This window comes from Penicillium coprophilum (genome assembly GCF_028826855.1).
Source record: "Penicillium coprophilum strain IBT 35676 chromosome Unknown utg000001l_segment0_segment0, whole genome shotgun sequence".
NCBI lineage: Eukaryota > Fungi > Ascomycota > Eurotiomycetes > Eurotiales > Aspergillaceae > Penicillium > Penicillium coprophilum.
The window spans coordinates 1,259,807-1,279,264 of NW_026622720.1; the positions used below are offsets into that span (position 1 = coordinate 1,259,807).

General features: G+C 49.7%; 7 protein-coding genes across 7 annotated transcripts; 4 read left to right on the top strand and 3 right to left on the bottom strand.

Annotated features, from left to right (window-relative positions):
• Positions 1 to 159: 159 nt before the first annotated feature.
• Positions 160 to 1,650, bottom strand: N7500_000461 (alpha-mannosyltransferase; the record flags this gene model as incomplete). Its single annotated transcript, XM_056671607.1, has 1 exon — positions 160 to 1,650. One exon carries the CDS (start codon positions 1,648 to 1,650, stop codon positions 160 to 162), a length of 1,491 nt encoding a protein of 496 aa, XP_056537180.1.
• Positions 1,651 to 2,516: 866 nt separating this feature from the next.
• N7500_000462 (fungal specific transcription factor domain-containing protein) lies at positions 2,517 to 4,925 on the top strand (the record flags this gene model as incomplete). Its single annotated transcript, XM_056671608.1, has 1 exon — positions 2,517 to 4,925. The coding sequence occupies one exon, from the start codon at positions 2,517 to 2,519 to the stop codon at positions 4,923 to 4,925; it is 2,409 nt and encodes an 802-aa protein (XP_056537181.1).
• A 4,238-nt stretch (positions 4,926 to 9,163) lies between these two features.
• On the top strand, positions 9,164 to 10,384 carry N7500_000463 (uncharacterized protein; the record flags this gene model as incomplete). The annotated part of the gene is made up of 1 exon (XM_056671609.1): positions 9,164 to 10,384. The coding sequence occupies one exon, from the start codon at positions 9,164 to 9,166 to the stop codon at positions 10,382 to 10,384; it is 1,221 nt and encodes a 406-aa protein (XP_056537182.1).
• A 1,977-nt stretch (positions 10,385 to 12,361) lies between these two features.
• N7500_000464 (Ion transport 2) lies at positions 12,362 to 14,572 on the top strand (the record flags this gene model as incomplete). Its single annotated transcript, XM_056671610.1, has 3 exons — positions 12,362 to 12,651; positions 12,706 to 12,844; positions 12,896 to 14,572. 3 exons carry the CDS (start codon positions 12,362 to 12,364, stop codon positions 14,570 to 14,572), a joined length of 2,106 nt encoding a protein of 701 aa, XP_056537183.1.
• A 180-nt stretch (positions 14,573 to 14,752) lies between these two features.
• Positions 14,753 to 16,165, bottom strand: N7500_000465 (uncharacterized protein; the record flags this gene model as incomplete). The annotated part of the gene is made up of 1 exon (XM_056671611.1): positions 14,753 to 16,165. One exon carries the CDS (start codon positions 16,163 to 16,165, stop codon positions 14,753 to 14,755), a length of 1,413 nt encoding a protein of 470 aa, XP_056537184.1.
• Positions 16,166 to 17,022: 857 nt separating this feature from the next.
• N7500_000466 (uncharacterized protein) lies at positions 17,023 to 17,727 on the top strand (the record flags this gene model as incomplete). Its single annotated transcript, XM_056671612.1, has 1 exon — positions 17,023 to 17,727. One exon carries the CDS (start codon positions 17,023 to 17,025, stop codon positions 17,725 to 17,727), a length of 705 nt encoding a protein of 234 aa, XP_056537185.1.
• Positions 17,728 to 18,451: 724 nt separating this feature from the next.
• N7500_000467 (uncharacterized protein) lies at positions 18,452 to 19,213 on the bottom strand (the record flags this gene model as incomplete). The annotated part of the gene is made up of 1 exon (XM_056671613.1): positions 18,452 to 19,213. One exon carries the CDS (start codon positions 19,211 to 19,213, stop codon positions 18,452 to 18,454), a length of 762 nt encoding a protein of 253 aa, XP_056537186.1.
• Positions 19,214 to 19,458: the final 245 nt, after the last annotated feature.

Here is a 19,458-nt window from a genome sequence, read left to right on the forward strand (position 1 = left end):
AGTATTTATCACCACTAGTACCGAGCCAATGGGAGGAGTACGGCCAAAGTGCAGTCGGATCTAAGGCAAACACCGAAATCCTGTTCGGCGGGAGGGTAGGGGAGGCTAGGCAAGATGAAGAGCGGCCTAAGGTACAGACTGCGCCAGTGAGGTCTGAGATCAGCCATCTAAAGTAAACTTGGGGTCATCGTCATGTGGCTCAGCAAAGACATGGCCCCAATATTCCTCGACTCTCTGGCACAAGCCTAGTTTGTTCTCCCACGTTTTGAACGCTGTTTCGAGCTCGCAGCTCACCCATTTGATCTCCTCCCAGTAAGCCCTTTCGACATCGTATCCAAATCGCTTGATGGTCTCCGGGGGTGCCGTCCAGGCACGTCCATCCGAACCGTCCTCCTTCAAGGTAGGGGTTGTTTCCCATCCCATGCCGAAAATGCGGTCACCGGGGTTAAACTTGGGATAGTTTGCGTGGATGAAGAAGATGTGCGGTGCGGGGGCAACGGACTCATCTTTTACACGCCGCTTATCCTGCTGAATCAAGGCAAAGTCCTCCCGCGGATCTGACTGGGCCATAGCTGATCCGGAGAGTCCACCTGCATTCGCATGTCCGATGGCTTGCACCCTCTCACTGACAGTGTAGAACCGCGCGCCTACAGCTGAGGCAGCATGGATAAAGGTTTCCTTGTCTCCCTCGCCAGGAGCTCCTTGACTCAGCAAGCGGAAATAATGCGAGGGGCCATAAAAGTTATAGTATGTAGCCAGCAAAAGAGCTAGAGAATGGGTTTTCTTTGAGACTAAGAATACGCCGGTTTCTGATGACTGTCTAGCAGCCATGGATGGTGCCTCTTGGCGTGAAATTTTGTAGTACAACGGAGATGCGGAAGAGGCCCAGAAGTCGGGCCATGTGACAAGACCATTGGTTTTAAATGGCTCAGAGTCAAGCAGGTCCTCGGGTTTGCCAAGAGGGAAGCAGTCGGCATCCATCCAAACAATCTCTTCAAAGGATGAGAAAAGAACAGCGAAGATCTTGAGTTGATAGTGTTCAATGATGTTTTTACCCACCACATCAGCCAGGATCAAGCACCGCGCATCGAGTTTGGGAAGCACATCTTTACAAATATGTTTCTCGTGTTCGGTGGCATCCTTCATGTAGAGTTCGACCGGCAACTTTGACCCCGCGCGGCGGAGCATCCGCAGCGATGAGACGAAAACGGGGAGGTACGTAGCGCCAGCTGTCGATACCAGTCCTCGCTTACCTGGGGTATGAATCGGCTTTAACTGCTTGTCTGCATTCTTGACATCCTCGATGAAGGCCGCGTGGGCTTCCTCCATCTTGCGTACATTCTCCTCGCTCAGGCCCGTTAGGTCGGGTCTTGGCTGGTCTTTTGTGGGGTCGAAGTGTTGGGCTTCGACATCGCCTCGCTTTTCCGGGGAAGGGCAATTCGGCCGGTGGCGTTCAATTATGGGTCGAAGGGCTTTCCAAAAGTCCTTCTGGCGTTCTGTGAGGGGGACCTCAAATGCTGTGTTTGGGACTAGGGGTACAGTGGAGGACGCAGTTGTTGGAGACCAGTAAAAGTATACAGTGCACACTAAAATCAAAGTGAGCATCGCTAGCACGAGCGCCTTCGCTTTCGCAGGTCGAAAAGCACTCATTATTGCTAGATAGTCCGGTTTACTGCGCTTGGATCCAGGGGTTCAGGGAGCGGCGCAGAGGCACGCCGATCGACTTTGTTCACCAGGTCAAGGAAGAAGAAATGGTTGCATATATATTGCCGGATTGATGGAGCACGATGGTCGGGTTGCAGGGGCTGTGGCGCATTGTTCCAGGAAGTCTGCGGGTTTGGCGGAAAGAAGATTAGCCCACTGGGCTTGGCAACGAAGTCTGCAACAACTCAAGTATCCAACATCATACATCCCACGACTTGAACCGACATCATTTACATATATTGTTATATGTGTTCAATGATATTGGATCTTTTGGATGATTTGATCCCGAAGAGTCACGAGATCACCGAAATACCCCGACTCTACACCTAAGCCGAGGTGTTTGAACATACGTTACAAGGCCAACATCAGTCAAATATGGAACAAGATCGAATCAAAACACATGTGAGACCTTGAAGGATTTTATTCCAATGAGATGAACGACTTCCCGATTTGCTTTTCGAAAAAGCGCCCCAATCCACCTAGGCAGTTCTTTCAAAACGACTAGAGCGCGGATCAGCCTCCACCGGGAAGATCGCATATCCACCCCCCAACACCTTTCTCCGTCATATTATTCCTTCTTTTTCAGCCTGCAGGATCGGAGAGTCTATTATTCTTATTTAAGTGCAGCTTTATCCCCGAACCCCTGTTTAAATCTGCCGATCTTGTGGGATTCGATATTTCCGCCCCCATTACAAATCTCCAACCCCCAAACCGAGTAGCCTACATCAGGGAACACCTATTACTCCAATCAAACACGTTTCTTGGGGTCTAACGGATGGAATCCGTGCGGGCATTGCCCACGCCCATCCAGGATGGCCGCCAATAGTGCAGATCGTCCCGCGCCAGACCCCGCGCCCAAAGGAAAATCCCGCAAGACCGACCCAAATGCTCCGGTCCGAAAACGCCGCAAGAGAACTGTGGTCAGCGGCGCCCCAGACGACTGCTTCGCCTGCTCCAAGCGAGGTGCACGGTGTGACCGGCGCCGACCCTATTGCTCCCAGTGCCTCGACCTCGGCCGCGAATGTTCCGGATACAAGACGACGCTGACATGGGGTGTTGGAGTCGCAAGTCGAGGGAAACTCCGGGGTCAGAAGCTTCCGGTGATGGAATCGAAAGGACAATTGTCAGAAAATGCTGCGAAATCACAACCGAAGACCTCAAGTAGTAGCGGCCAGTCTTCACGGGTTCCGGGCAATGCTTCGGTCGCGATGCCTTCGTCAACTGGCCCTGAAATGCCATCTTTTGGTGCGAGGGCGCCAAGTGTGAAACTCGAAGGTAGCCCACTCATGATGCCAGCTCCCTTTGACATGTCCTCAAACATGGCTTGGGCAATGGACATGCCAGATCCACAATCGTGGTCTAGCACGCTTGCTGCTCCGCCTGCGATTTCAGGGCTCCCGCTACCCAGTCGCCCGATCATTCCAAACAATAAGAGCCAAAATATGACCCCGGAGCCGCCATTGCTGTATGCTCCCATTCAAAGCCCGACAGCTAATTTTGGCTCTCTGGTTTGGCCGACTGCAGCCCCATACTCACGCCAGGCTGCTACTCCTCCCGCCTCACAAGACACGGATGAAGAGGATGTCAAGCGTGATTCTAATTATCATATACTTTGGAATGCCGCCCATTCTCCATCACTCTCTCAGCTGCTTTTAGCACGATCTGTGGGGCGGACCCCACGCATTCGTTATCTCATTAGTTACTACGCTGAAGTCATTGCCCCCATGATTGTTGCCTTCGATACCCCGACAAATCCATTCCGAACCCATGTCATACGCTTGGCGATGGAGAGCGAGGCTTTGCAGGAGGCTATTGCGACGTTGTCTACAAGCAACTTGCGCCAGAGGCGAGAGCACAATCATCTTTCCACAGAACGAACTCTGCCCGCACGTATGTCATCAATGGCTCACCGCGCCCTCACCGATGAAGATTTCCAAGATCGATATGGCATCTCAATGGTCGAAGGGTATATGAGAGAAGAAAATCACCATCGAGGGATGGCCGTCAAGGCCTTGAATGCTGATTTGGCCGACCCTCGTCGCAGAATGTCAGACTCCGTACTGGCAACTTTGTTAATGCTCTGCCTTTTCCACAGCTGTGATACTGGCGTTGGTAGCTTTCGTGAACAATTTGCTGGAGTGACAAGACTACTTGCGATTCGAATGCGCCATTCTCGTGTCATATCAGATGACCTCAAGTGGTTCATCCGCATGTTCTCGTGGTTTGATACATTGACGGCAACCACAAATGACCGTGATGTGCAACTCCGCGGTACGTGTTTAGAGATCAGCTCCATAACCGATGGAGAATGGGGCCTAGAGAATCTGGCCGGCTGTGATGGTCGTTTATTCAAGCTTATCTCTCAGCTGGGACGTTTAAATCTCCTCAGTCAGGATCAAAAGCCCAATCTATCGCGCCCAAATGACGCCGCTGTCTCCACTACTTCCCTCCCTCCTAATATGATTCTCCCTGGATGGGAGACAGTCGTGCCCAATCCAGGAATGGGGTGTGTACCAGAATACGCATTTTCTCTTCCCACACCGCCGCAAAGCAGTGACTCATGCCGTCGTCCTTCCTCTCCAGAATTTTGGACAGAGTGGTATTCGCTCAGGCAGCGACTCGAATCCTGGCGATTTGACCCACCTGTTCAGGCCGCTTTCCCATCTCCGCCCTTATCTGCGTCCACAATGACGTGGGACTCTACTACCTATATGGCGCCACAGAATTCCTCATCAGCATACCAAGTGGCACCCGAGAATCTCCAGGACGTCTACCAGATCTCGGAGTGCTTCCGTCATGCTGCCCTTCTATACTGCGAACGTCTCGCCGAGCCGACCCTTCCATCGTGTCATGGCCGTATCCAGCACCTTGTCCAGCTCGCCATGCATTGCATCATTACCGTCCAATCGGACGTATATCTTCTCTGGCCACTGTTCATTGTCGGCTCGGAGTGTGTCCAGGACGATCACCGCTCCATCATCCGCAATCGCTGCAAGGATATCTCCAAGGATTCTGGTTTTATCAACAACATTTCCTGCCTAGAGCTTCTGGAACGAATTTGGGCTGATAATTCTGATGAATCTTCATTCCCAGTTTATCCTAGCGGTTTCGGACCCCCTCCTCCGCTATCTGGTGGCAGGGCGCCAGTTTCGTCACAGGCCTTCCGTTGGTCCCAAGTTATGTTGGCCAAACGAGGGGACGGGGAGTACATGGTTGCATAGACGGTTTATCTTGTACATTTTCTCTTTCTAATCTTTGCCCGAGCTACTGGCTTGTGGTTTCCAGCTTTACAGCATTCTGGTGGGACGGACTCATTGGATTTTTACTTTGTTTGAGGATCAGCGATTCGCGTGTTGGGTTTTGACAAACATGATACCATTCATTTTATATGCAGCAATATTGCCTCCTGTCAATGCCATATGCGTTGTACATACTTGCTCTTCTTTTCCGCGATTCATAGAGGCTAAATAGAATTTCATGCATATCTAGATATTTATTGAATTAATGCTGAATCAAGAGAACTCTTCAAATATAGACTACATATATTATATTGTCCACGGAGGGAACCCAGGAATCAACCTGTTCACCGTTCGCCCACCATTCACGAGCAATTATTCCCAATCATCTGCGCCGCTTTAGAAAAAGCCCCTCGTAACACGTACTGAATTGAATCTACGTTCTATTCAAAGCCCAAAGGCCGAATAACAGGGGCTGGACCAAGCCACTCAAGAGATAACCAACCCGAGACCTTTCCAACTAGAAGTATGCGCAAAAGTAAGAAAAAAAAACAGGTAAAGGACCACTGCATACTCCGCAGCAACCCAACGCAAGCCCTGTCCCTCTATCACAAACCCCACGGCGCAACGACAAAAGTACCACCTACCCAAAACTAGACCTATCGGCGCTTGCGCAGTATGTTATAGGGCACAGGGCAAGGGCAGTCATCCAAGCCCTAGTTGATCAGCACGCACAATGAAACCACAAAAGCTCGATACAAAAGCTTATGGATAACACACGTACCAATTACCCTCGAGGATCTCACCGACCGCTAGTATTCCAACCGGGCCTAGAATACGGAGTACCTCTAGCAAACACTAAAATGAGATCAAGGTTTTGTTTTGATTCTCCGGCAAAGCCGACATCCGCTCGTGCAAGGGGTGATATAGGATGTTGCAAACTATATTGTACGGGGTGCCTGATGTGATATAGTTTTATGGATATTGTCTAGTGCGTGCATGTTTAATTAGATGGCTAGGGGGTGAAGCGGTAGGTGCTTGTAAGTGAGTTATTATTACCACTCCCCTGTCCATCCGGACTTGGCGGGCTTGATATCAAAAACAAATTGCCCAATCCCACATTGAAATCCGCAGTTTGCCAGGGTGCTGTAATTATTTTCGGGCGGAGTACGGAGTACGGTGTACCCACACGGCATCTTCTCCGTAGGCGTTTACCCCTATAGTATACCCTAAACATTACTCAAGGATGTTGAGCCGTTAAACCGCTGCCATGATATGAATACAATAATTTACCTGTAGGCCCCCCATACTAAGCTTACCTATGCGAGTCGTACAAGCACGGGATATAAATTGAACAGAGCCAATTATTTCGCTCAGGGGGAACGGTGTACAAAGATGTGTCCCCGTGCACCAGTGCAAGGTTATGTTCCTACAGCCGAGGAAACATGCGTGTCGGCTTCCAGCCCGTTGGCCCCCCCTGCAGCCTTGTTAGCGGGCTTGGTGTTTTGGGGCTTTAAACCTTGTTCCAGAAATTCCATGGAGGCGAGTGAACACACAAATGAAGGTTATATTATTTTCTTTCCCCAGCTGAGATCAGCTTGGAGTGGCAAAGAATGTGAGAATAGGGGTCGAGTAAGATCTATTAAACCCTGGTCAATCTACTCCGTATGGTCGGCAGATACATCTATATTTATATATTTTTCCATCTGCTACCTGCATGTGAGATCTATCTTGCAGATACAATCAAAAAAACATGTTGGGGAGATTTAATTAAAAGGTTTAATAAAAAAAAATAAGCCATGTGCAACCCTAGATGATCGGCAGTGCAGGACGGGTTTTTGCCTATTACCTGGTTGGCTAAGACAGGGGGGATTCTCGAAGGGTTGACTCATTCAAGAAAAAACAAATCCCTCGAATCAGGGGTGGACCTTGGATTCTTTTGTGTGGACAGCAAGGACGTGCTCAAAATTCCATCTTTCATCCCTTTAATCGGTGCGTGAGCGTAAAAACTATGTCGGTATTATGTGGTATTGGTGGCTGCGCAAAGTGGTGGTTTTGTTATTTACGTTGAACATACAGAGGCATGTGCCTTGTTTGATTAGGGAATACTTGGTTGTAATGTCGATGTGATGTTGGTGTGTAGTCTGAATAGCACTGCTAGTCATGACGCATCCTGCGCATCTGATAGTGCCAGACCAGTCCCGAAAAGGCAGTCTAGGGCTTGAAATTGAATGCGATCGCAACGATAGCGAGTCGCCTATTGTTCATCGCCCCACGCTGAGACAATGAACTGTGGGCAGTCAACGTCAGAAATGGATACATAACAGTGATTCAAAAGTGACTTCATTTTGCTTCTAGTTGGAGAACACTGCCCCTCATTATGCAGCTTCGATCTTAACGCTTCGTATACACATCCGCTACAACATACGCATCCTTGATTTCGTACTTGATCATAACTATTTTCACTAGGCGGAAGATTTTTCAGCCCACTCAAGTTTCTGATGCCCAGACCGAAGAAGCAAGTTGCGGTCTGCAAAATCTATATATTTTCGCCCAAAGTGGTCGTTGGTGCCCAGCGACGCAGCGGTAAAGCCTATGCATGATCCATGAGGTCGCCTAACATGGCAGTGCGAAGTGGATGTGTGTGTAAAAGATATCAGGATGGGGCTCATCAGTTTTTCTTGCCATGGCAACGTGTTCGTATATGTTACAGATACTACTAGTAACATTGAAACACATCATGTCTGAGTTATCTGGGGTGTTAGTGGAGTCTGAACCACTGGATGAGGCGGGATGGGCCGTCGTAAAATCTGGGATGCCGATAGCTCAACCATGGAACCGGCTTTAGTTTGCTGCATTAGGTATATCGAGCGCTGCCTACAGTAAGTACATAAGTACATATCAGTATTACTATGTCCCGAAGACTACTGATAATGATAGAATCATTTTATATACGATGTCAAGGACTATATTACCGTATACAGTATTCTCCGTGCTGCAACTAATGACGGCGTTCATGCAGATGAACCGTACGAGGCATGGAAAATGTAGCCTAGTTCTGGAAGTCAAGCACATGGTTTTGCGCTATCCAACCCAACCATGACACGCCAGCTGATCTAAATTAGTTCCATCGCCAGATATCTGTAAGGCAGCCAGTAAGATGTTTTATATAATGACACTACGTCGTAGTGGCGACCTCGACGCCTGATTTTTTTGCCTGTGGCTCAGAATGAGTCAGTCCACCACGAGTGAAAAGAAATAAAAAACCTCGTTAGGCAGTTGCCTTGAGACTGGCAAATCCAAACATACCGAGGAAAATGCAGTTGCCCGCTGCGTGATCCAACTGAGGGGCTATCAGCCAAGCGGTTTGCATATAGCGTCCAATGGAAGCATCTCCATCTGGACTAGCTTGAGGGGTAGGGACATTGCGACTTGATGGTACTTTGGTTCTCGCAGATTCAGAGTGAGATAGAAAGTACTAGTTTATGCTAGAATGGGGACTCGATTGTATTTGCCACATCAAGTTGAGTCATAGTATGTACTCGTGAGGTCGAGCGCAAGCTATAAGAGAGGGAGTGTCCAGAAGGAGAAACCCTGGATCGTTTAAATTATAAAATATAAAGGAAATGAATAGAATACCTTGAAATTCATGGAAATTCAATACATGTAAGAAAGCCAAACGCCACAGCCCACAACGCCAACTCACACGCGCCGCCCACTAGCGGAGGCACTGATTGGCCTTCGCCAATATCGCCGGCGCTGACATTAATGGGATCCATCTTCCTTTTTCCCTTTCATCGGGTTGAAAATATTTTCCCTCTCTGAATTCAAAGCCATTAACATCTTTTGGAGAGGGTCTCTCTACTCTTTGTTTTCCTCAATCTCCTTCAATCAGGAGATATTGGGTCTCTAGGATCCCCCTAAACGCACTCTCTCTCTTTTCCTCGAATTGACCGAAGAACGTTCAAATGCTCTCTCAGCACATTCAGTTCCAGCCCTCCTCTCTTCGATCGAAACCTGTACCACGGTGACGGTCTTCTCAAAAAAAAAATCCTATCTGACCTGCAGTTCTAAAGTCGGCGTCGATTTCTGTTTGGGTGCACGATATCCTGTATAATATACTTGGTGTTTTTTTTTCCCTTGATTTCATTTGACTGTTGGATTGTTTGCATTTCCGGCCTATTTACATTTATCTGATCGACTCTCCATATGCTCGTGCGATAATGTATCATTACTCCAGTCCACCGCCCGGGTGGTCCACCTACGATTACACTCAATCACCTCCCACCTCACCTCAATACGCCTACTACGCCTCTCAATTTGCCAACGCTTACGCTTCACCCCGGGGCACCTCGCGGCGGCACAATCGCAAAGCCAGCTACACGGCCACCAAAGAAACACCATACTATGCGTCTGGCTACCCACAAGGTTACTATGAAGCAACCCCAGACTATGGCATTCCATCGCGAAAGCACGATCATGTAAGTGCTTCTTTTGCGGGAAAGCCCAAACACCGATACTCAACCGGTCATCCTACGGGGGATGGCCTCGGCAACGGATACTACCCGTCGCAATCGCAGAGTCGACCCGTCTTCGTAGATGAGGTCGACGAAGCATTCGATGTCCGCACCAACGCCCGCGAACCCCGTACCGGTCGCCAAGGTCGTCCCCCGGCCTCGAACCCCACTCGAGATGGCCCTGGCCAGCGTCGCACCTCGACCTCTTACCGCAAATCAAATCCAGCTGATTCTCACTTTTACTTCACTCAGGCTCCTAACAACGAGGATATCGAAGCGGCCAGGCGCACTCGCACCAGACGCCAATCCACATCAACTCGCACCCCCAACAAACCCAAACCACCACCTGCTACGGCCAAACCGCCACCTGTCGCTACGGAAGATGACGCCGAGGCCGCAGGGATCCCAGCAGGCTATTCGATCAAAAACTGGGACCCCACCGAAGCACCGATCATCTTGCTTGGTAGTGTATTTGATGCAAACTCCCTTGGCAAGTGGATCTACGATTGGACAGTGTTTCATCACGGGGCATCGACACCCATGGCCGACGTTGCAGGCGACTTATGGCTATTGTTGATCAAGCTGGCGGGCAAAGTAAAGAGGGCCGACGAATGCCTTCCTCGCCTTCAACGCGTGGAGGCGCAGGAAACCGTCGAAGGCTTCCTGATAAGTGGCGAGCGCCTCTGGTCCCGGTTCAAGAAGCTCCTCAAAGGCTGTGAAGTCTACATGTGGAAGGCTGCCAAGCGAGAAGGTGGCAAAGGACCCGTATCAATGGGTCGCAATGCCGGTTGTGAATTTGTCGAATCGATTTTCGGTCGCGACCGTGAGCTAGAAAATACCGAGAAGCTCATGAACAGTATTCGCCTTTGGAATATGCGATTCGACGCCAACTGCGAAGACATTCTGCGCCGACCTGCGGCTGCATAGGATGTCTTCATACGTTTATTTCTTTTTTCTTTTCTTATACCGACTGCCAAGGGAGTGATACCCAAAGAGACAGAGACTTTCCTACTACTGCTTTTTATCTACACTTGGAGCATTTGACATTTGTTGAATCGCATTTGGAGCGTGTTGCTTTGGCCTCGGCTGGCTTTGCTCGTCGCATTTACTGTTTTCTCAACCCATCGGCCCATATTGCCCAGGGTTGCACCCCCAAAAGATCATTGTTTTTGTTTTTGCGTTCTGGTGCCGGCGCCTTGCTTTTGATCTCGTTTCTTCCATAGGACGGCGTCCACTTGATCCATTCCATTCCATTTCTGGCGTCCTCGTTTAATCTTTTCATTTCTGGCCGTCAAGTCCGTTCTGTTTTGTTGAAGTCCGTGTCACTCTGCTTCGATGATACCATCTTGCGATTTCTTGTCTACGCACTTGTCTTTTATTTCCTTTATCTTTTGCATTACATTTCCCTGTTGATTTTGGGTCGGAGGAACCGGGTTGTACATAGAACCACGACTCAAACGTCCGATAGACCCTAACACTCGTTATACCAAACATTTCAGTCTCGAAGACATGTTGTAAAATTGATACTATTTCCACGTCAAAGCTGTGATGTGATACCCCTCACCCCGGCGCTTCGTATGCAATGCAAGTACCTCCAGCCTACATATAATGTGGATCCTTCCCCCCCCCGTAGATCCATAGCCTCTAGACAAACCCGGTGACTGTTGTTGATTATCAAAGAGCTCCGTTGATCGTTTACTACTGGCTGGACCTCCTCCTAAAGCAGGTACTATCTCTCCAATAATAATAGCTGATGTCACCTTTCATCTAAGTGTAGGTCCGAGCGGGTAAATTTGTATCTCATGCAAGTGATCGCAGTTGCCATTGGCCTAGCTTTCGCATTCCATTTGCTGCATGCACGTTGTACCCGAGGGTGTGGCGATCCTATCATAGCTGAGGTGCAGGGGGCTGCGTGACCTCCGGCTTTGCCTTGGGTTGCATGGAGATCCTAGCTACGAGGCATATTTATAATTGGTGAGGCTGTAAAACATATTTGTTGGTATGGAGGTGTTTGGTTTAGTCTAGTCTGAAGCTTTTGGGGGAGTACTACTCTTCATTTTGCTCGGTATGTATGTGTTTAATGGGTGCTATGAGCCCCTGACCAGCTTATATATTAGCTCAGACCTGATTTATGTATTATCTTGATTTGAAGTCATACCGATCTTGTGAGACGTTGGTTTTGAAGGTTCAGGTGCAGAAAAAGAGCGACCATGTGTTATTATGTCAAGGGCATTTTGTATGATGAGATCGGATGGATAGCTCAGGATAAAACCATAAGCCTATGGAGCTTCCTTGAGATTTCGCCAGGCTGTACAGAGTAAGGATCACCTACGTTGTATAGCCGGGCCAGAATTCCAAGTCCATGTGGTCATGCAACCTTATTTGCCCTGGTTGGCTTAGGTATTTTTAGGGGATTTTTCGAGCATATGCGCCAAGCCTCACAAACTTCATATATATTCAATAACATCGAACGTTCGAATGTTTTATTTTGACTTGGAAAATAATGACGCATTTGGAAAGGTCACGGGACCGTCGGCTATCAGAGCTGATTGTTGACATCATTTGCTGCGTGATGCTACACATGTAGCTACCTCGCCCTTGAACGTACTTGAACCCTCGAATTAAGAGTGGGATTTCATTCAAGCCGGCCTTCTCCAGAGCTCTGTGTGGCAGTCAAAAGCTGCTGAGGCTTCTATCCGTCTGTTCCCGCTGTCCCCATGCATTCTCACCTGGCCAAAAGCAAATGAGGATGCCGCTGTTGAATTTCCCCTCAACTCAACCATCTCGCTCCTGGAAAGTGACCCGATGCTACAAAAAATATTGGAAAAGTTAGACTCAGAGCCACAAAGATCATTCCATTTGCGACTACCCCCGATCTGGGCACCCGGTCATGCTAGATAAACGATGCATCATGGATCCATGACAAGTAAGATGCCCGCAGATGACAAGTCCGATCGACTATCCCTATGGGAATGGATCTGCAGTCAGATTCATCTGAGACCACCTGAAGATGATGAGCCCCAGTCATGGTGGGTCGCATCAACGGCCATCCCGTTGATTGCTGCTACAACGGGACCACTCGCCAATGTGATGTCAATTGCTGCACTGATTATGCCGTGGCGAAGCGAGATCCTCTCGCATGATGATGGTCCCGCTGGAAACCACCTTCAAAAAGGATATCCAGACCCTCGCTGGTGAGTATAAAGCATGAGGGGACCCTGAATCCTTCTTTCTAACGCCGTGAATAGGGACACTGTCCTAAATGCCGTTTCGCTATTCTGCGGTATCGTGGGCAACATGTTTTTACTGTTCAATTTCACCCAGATCGTACGGTATATCATAGCTTTGCCCGTCACGATCATTATGTGGTTCCTGGCCTCCGGAATCGTGAGTAACGTCTCTGATTTTGTATATCTCAGACCTAACGATTGCTTGTAGCTCTGTGGAATTACCATAGCCACAGCCGTTTATGCACCCCCAGTCGGCATTGATAGGACCTACTCGCAGGCTTTTTGGAGTGCCGTCATTGCAGCAATCCTCTACTTTATCTTGAGCCTCATCTTGATGATTAACATGCTGGGCTATTTTCTTGGTAAATACCCGCAACACTTCGCGCTGACTTACGAGCAACGAACCCTGATTCTACAAATGACCGCATTGGTGGTCTGGCTATTGATCGGCGCAGCTATTTTTCAGCGAGTGCTCGGGATCTCTTTCGCCGATGCATTGTACTTCTCCGATGTAACCGTCCTCACCTTAGGGTATGGCGACATCATTGCCACCAATAACGTCGGTCGAGGTATTCTCTGGCCATATGCAGTCATTGGAATTATAATTCTGGGACTGGTTGTGGAAAGCATCTTCAAATTTGCCCGCGAGGTCCACTACGACAATGTCATTCGGAAACACATCGAACATAAACGAGAATCCACTTTCGAGCGATCAGTCGGTTTTCACAAGTTCAAATATCCCCAAGAGAAACGCCGACTTGACCAAGTCATCACCCCTCCGACTCTCGTTCTTCAAAAATCCAAGTCTCGTCACCGACATCGTCATTCTCGACCAATTCGCGACACCATCAATGCCATTACCACGGCTCGTAGACCTAAGGTCATTGTCATGCGCGAGGAAAAAGACCGGTTCAACGCTATGCGCCGTATCCAGTCTGACACCCTGCGCTTCCGCCGCTGGACCAACCTGATCATTAGCGTCGTTGCATTCGGAATCGTGTGGTCCTGCGGAGCGGTGGTATTCTGGAAATTAGAAGGCTGGACCTATTTCGAATCACTCTACTTTTGCTTCATCTCCCTTCTAACCATCGGCTACGGCGATTTCACACCGCAGTCGAATGCAGGAAGACCATTCTTCGTGGTATGGTCCCTAATCGCCATTCCAACCATGACAATGCTCATTTCCGAAATGAGCGACACCGTCGTCGCTAGCTTCAAGCGCGCCACCGATATAGTCGCCGACTATGTCGTCCTTCCTCAATCAAGTGTCTACAAAATATTCTTGGGTCGCATTCCCGGCGTTGGTCAGTGCATAAGATCTCACCAAGAGAAAAAGCGACGACAGCGCGGTTTCCCACTCGAGGGCGCCGATGAATCCGGTTCTGGGAAAAGGGCAGGGCCCCGGAACGACGGTGAACCTGATACTCAAAGTGATGACTTCGCCGAGTCTCATCCGCTTCGGTCTATAGAGGAACTTGCCCGCGATCCGACCCCACTTGAGCTTGCTAAGCAACTTGCCTTTGCTATTCGCCGCGTCACGAAACAGGCACGAGAAGGCAAGCGGAAACGATACTCTTACGAAGAATGGGTTGAGTTCACCCGGCTCATTCAGTTCACTAATCCGCGATCTTGGCCACTGTCATCGCAGCATGCCCAGCCGCTAATTGAAGAAGACGAATATGGACTGATCAACTGGGACTGGATCGGTGAAAATAGTCCCTTGTTGGCGAAACAGACAGAGCCTCAGTGGGTTCTGGATCGGTTGTGTGAAAGTTTGATTCGGTACGTGTCGACTCAAGAGGAGAGTCGGGCGTTGGGAGGTGATGCTGATATGACTGAGGAGGCAACTCTTCGGAAGGAGAGGGATATTGGGTTGGATGAATGATGGTTCTTTTTATGTTTGGTTGCCTGTATAACCTCTGCTATGTATAAAGAAGACAACATTCAAAAAATAACCAGCACGTAGGACGACTCAACTTGCAAGCTTCAGGAAGACCATATATGCATCAAGTCTATAGTAAGAGCCATGTAGTTATATTCTCAATGAATAATTGTATTCAACAGTCTACTCTTCCACACGTAAATGCTTCAACAGGTCCGCTTGAATGTCATGTAAAAACTCCGTCATTTGCTCGGGGGTGTGGAAGGCCTCATTATACACCAGTCGCAGTGTCAACTGATCACGGAACGTCCATACAAAAACTACCCCTTGGCGCGAGATGATTTCCACGCCAACTCCGGCATGTGTGATGCCAAACCCGCGCTCCGGGGTTCCATATTCGCGCTCCAGATATTTCTCCATGATTCCCATACTGCTGATATCAATATCGCTGGGTGGCTCCGTGGGAGTCGGCAGGTGCTTCATCAAATCGACCAAAGTAGACGCATATTCCCGGTGTGCCTGGAGATATTCACTACTGATACCCTTCTCATACTCCGTCTGATACATGCGGGCATTCTCATCCCAAGTCGCGGAGGAGTCGACACGCGCTAACCAACCGGACGTGTATAGTCCGGCCGCAGCCGCGGGCGTCGAGTACGGTTCGGGGAGATACGGTCTCAACGATTGTTTGATGGTGCTGGTGTAGTGGCGACCCTGATGCTCAGCGATCGCGTGCTGGAAGTTGGCTGCGGCCAGGCTGGCATGCACGGCGGCCGTCATCCCGACTCCACGTGCTTTTGCGGCAGACACAACGGCGGAAGTGGCAGCCAACGAGAACTTGAGCTCGGCGGCCCGCGTGCCCGAGGGCAGACATGAGGCATCACCGGTATAGGGCACCCCAAGAGCGCCCGCCGCCAGGGCAAAGGTTCCAACTGCCTCGTGTGCGACAGCCTTCTGCTCGTCGGTCGCGGTGAGGGGCATGTTGCCGGCTTCTTCGACCGGTGGCGCCAGCCGTGCGACCTCCGAACCCCATTGGAAGGAATCGAAGGGGTCTGGCAGATTCCCTGCGAGAAGAGTGTCGGCATGTGAGACCATCAGGTCCACCAGTTGGCCGAGGAGTAGCAGGCCGCCGACTCCATCCATACGCCAGTGTGCGGTATGCAGGAGCAGTTCACTAGATTGGGAGACATAGTACAGCCGGGCGTCGGCAGCTGGTACAATGGTGGGAATCACCTCGTCAGCGGACCGGGCATCAGCCTCCACGATAAAGGTCTGCGAAGCCCATTTGCTAAGAGCATTGGCCGAGTCTGGAACCGTGTAGATGACGTTGGAGTTGGAGTCCGGATGTGCAGCTAGACTAGGATGCTGGAAGCGCAGGTGTAACCAACTATAGCGGATGAGGGCTGGTACGAGGTCAGGCGAGCCCGACAAAGCAGTATATGCCCCACGAGGACTGATGGTGGCCGTGTAGTTGATGGCCCAGTGTTCACGACCCAGCGGGTGGCCGGGGTCACTGATTAGCTTGATGAACACCTCATTGGGGCCAAGAGGCCGGGCGAAGGTGTTCGGTGAGTGTTCGGCTGTTGTCCACGGCATGCTGAGGCGAGAGTGACTACGGGGTGATTGATGCAGGACGGGTCTCTCGTTGGTTGTGGCAGTAAATTAAATAGGGCAATCAAGACCAGACTCATTGGCTCTAAGAAGCGGCTTGAATTCATATTGCCCTGAGCCAAAAGCGCCCCCCCCATCGTGTATCGGGAATAGCGCGCCATATAGGGGCCAACAGACTGCGATGTAACCTAAATAGGGAGCTTAGCCCGAACTGAGCATTAGCCCCCGTTTCATCGGATCCCGAGTCGAGAGACACAACTCGTGGACCAGTGGGAGCCCCGCCGCCACTGCCGCTGCGGGTCATTAAGTGATTTCTTGGCTCGATTGAGCAGCTCTTTGAAAAGCACGTAGTTGTATCAGAATCTATGCCGTTGCTCCCTCTCACGATTTAGGGCCATTGATGGACAAATTCCTCGACGAAGCGCCGAATGTTAAGGATGTTATTGCGGGTGATGTGCCGATGAGATAACTGGTGATCGTTCAGTCTAGGCCTAATCGGCTGACTATGAGTTGGAGAAGATGTGCTTCTGAAAAAGGAAAGTGAGCCCACGTCATTGGTGCCTGGTTCTTATATTTCGGCCTGCAAATCGTAGCAACTACATACATGTAAGAGAAGGTATGGGGATGTACGTAGTAGCTACCTCTGAAGTACAACTTGTGTATGAATGACTCGATTGACTCCAACAGGCAAAGCCACAGTCAGGCTCGGGAGAATTTCCGCATCCACGGGGCTGTGTAAATTGCTGACCTGAGGCTTCGTCTATTTAACCTTGGAACTACACACTGCTGTCTAAAATCTACTCCAAAATTCCTCCCTTCAGCAATAAACCCCTTACGCAAAGATGACAGCCAACATCCCCGAAGTCCTCCTTCTCTGCATGGATATCGGCTTTATGGACGCCTTTAATGATGCCATCGAAACAACCTGGCCAGACCACGACCCAGAGAAACTAAAGATAACCCCAATAAACGAGCGCCTCAACTCTCTCCCGGAAGGAACAACCTTCGACCTGATCGTCTCACCAGCAAACTCTTACGCCCGCCTTGACGGAGCCTTCGACCACGCCATCTCGATGACCTTCAGTCCACGACAGGACTATCATGCTCTGACCCGCGCAGCACAAGCAGTCCTCTATGACAAATGGCGCGGCTTTGCGCCGCCAGGCTCGTGCACGCTTGTTGAGTTCCCAGATGACCTAAAGCGGAATAAGTACGGCTGTGAATGGGTGGCTATCTGTCCCACAATGCGGGAGCCTAGTGATGTCCGCTGGGACCGGGAAGTTGTCTATGAGTGTATTTGGAGCTTGTTGTGTCAGGTCGAGGGGCATAATCGTTCCGTGGAGGGGGAAGGGAAGATTGAGAGGGTTCTTTTGACACCACTAGCTGTTGGTGTTGGGAAGGTTAGTAAGAAGCGCTGGGCGGTGCAGACGGTGCTGGCGCTGAGGCAGTTTTTTGATGCTGTTGAGAGACCTGCGAGGTGGGGCAACCTGGGTTGGAAGGAGATTGGGGAGGATTGTCTTCAGATTGAGAGGACTTGGGCGCTCTGAGTTGTCTTGGTGGGATTGGAACTCCGGGGTTGCTATAGGGTTTGACCGCGATATGGGTATCAATGATACAACTATTTTCGAAAGAAGAACCATGAACTTGAGGACTGCATCTTTTTTGCGAATGTGCACTCATTGTAGCTCTGTAATCGAACCTATCCTTCGCTCTAGCTCACTGCATGGTGAACTTGAATCTACGCCGCTATAATGAGTGACATCCCTGCGGTTCCAAGCATCATCATGTAGATGATTCTCTTCAATGAGCGTTCGTTTCTCTCCCAAAGTGAAGAAAATACAGCTTCACAATTTGAAACAAGGGCCAGCTAGTAGACAAGCCATCTGCAATTATATTTATGGCAGAGAGCTACTGCAGATGATGTATAAATATGAACCTTGGTGTTCGGAGTAGGCTAAAGGTTCAAGATTGAGTATGATCCTGAATACTGGCATTCTTACTATAGCCCAATCGTCTGACATGCTAGCTGTGACGTACACTTCAGATATGTTCTCGTCGTATCGCATCCGTACCATAATATATGGGCGCAAGGCCTTTTCCTTTGACTAATGTTTCCATGGGCTGTAGTTCCTATCTGGAGAAATGTATTCAACCACTCGTTCTATTTGAGACGGCAAATTGGTTGAACCAAATGTACGCTCAGCTCTCATATAACTATCGCTAATCTCCTTCTCATATCAACAGCCTCACAGTCCCTATACCAGTACAAATCTACCATCCAAATTCAACCAGCGTATTCTCATCATCCACAAGCTTTCCAAACAGCTCCTTCGCCGTGCCCTCAGTGGCAGCCCTCACAATAGGGCGAGCCCCCTCCTCCGCCGATTTGACGCCATTCCCACCCCCGAAGTTGGTCCGGCAGTAACCCGGAGCGGCTAAAACAGATAGAATATTTTCTTTTTCGAGACTAACAGCATCAACAGCATTGATCATATTTATCGCAGACTTGCTGCTGCGGTAGACGGGCAGCTCCCATATCTTAGCACTATACTCCGAAGTAGGCGAGTATGCCATACCAATCTGACCTAGGCCGCTCGTCACATTGACAATACGCCGGTCATGGTACTTCGAAGCGCGGAGTAGTGGTAAGAAAGTAGCAGTCATCACTGCTACGCCGAATACATTTGTTTCAAACACAGCTCGATAGGTCTCGCGTAGGGTAGCGTTTGGGTCGGACGATCTGTTGATACCGGCGTTGTTGATGAGAATATCTAGTGATCCAAAACGCTCTTCGACGAGCTTGGCTGCGGCCGTGATAGATTGGTCTTGATCGAGATCGATGACAATAGGCGTCAAAGAGCTGTCAGTGCTAAACTCTTGGAGCTGCTTGATTGCTCCTTCAGCTTTTTCCTGGGACCGGGCGCCGATAAGAAGATTGTATTTGCCAGTGCTGGCCAGCTGTTGGGCAGTTGCGAATCCCAAGCCTTGGTTTGCACCAGTGATTAAGATCAAGGGCTTAGTGACGGTGGCCATGACGGAATTTTGTTTAGGTTGAGATGGATGTAAGATGTTTCAGTGTAATAGTCAATGCTGGTCGGACGAACATATGTCAATTAATACTCAACATCCGAAACAATCGCTATTGACGGAGTTAAGGTGAGAACTCTGGACTTAACCGGACTTAGAATTATGGAGGTCATGATCCCTGCAAGCTAGCACAAACAGCCCCCAGCTAGCCGGGTTGAAGTGAAAAGAACAAGCTATGAACGCAATCGCAA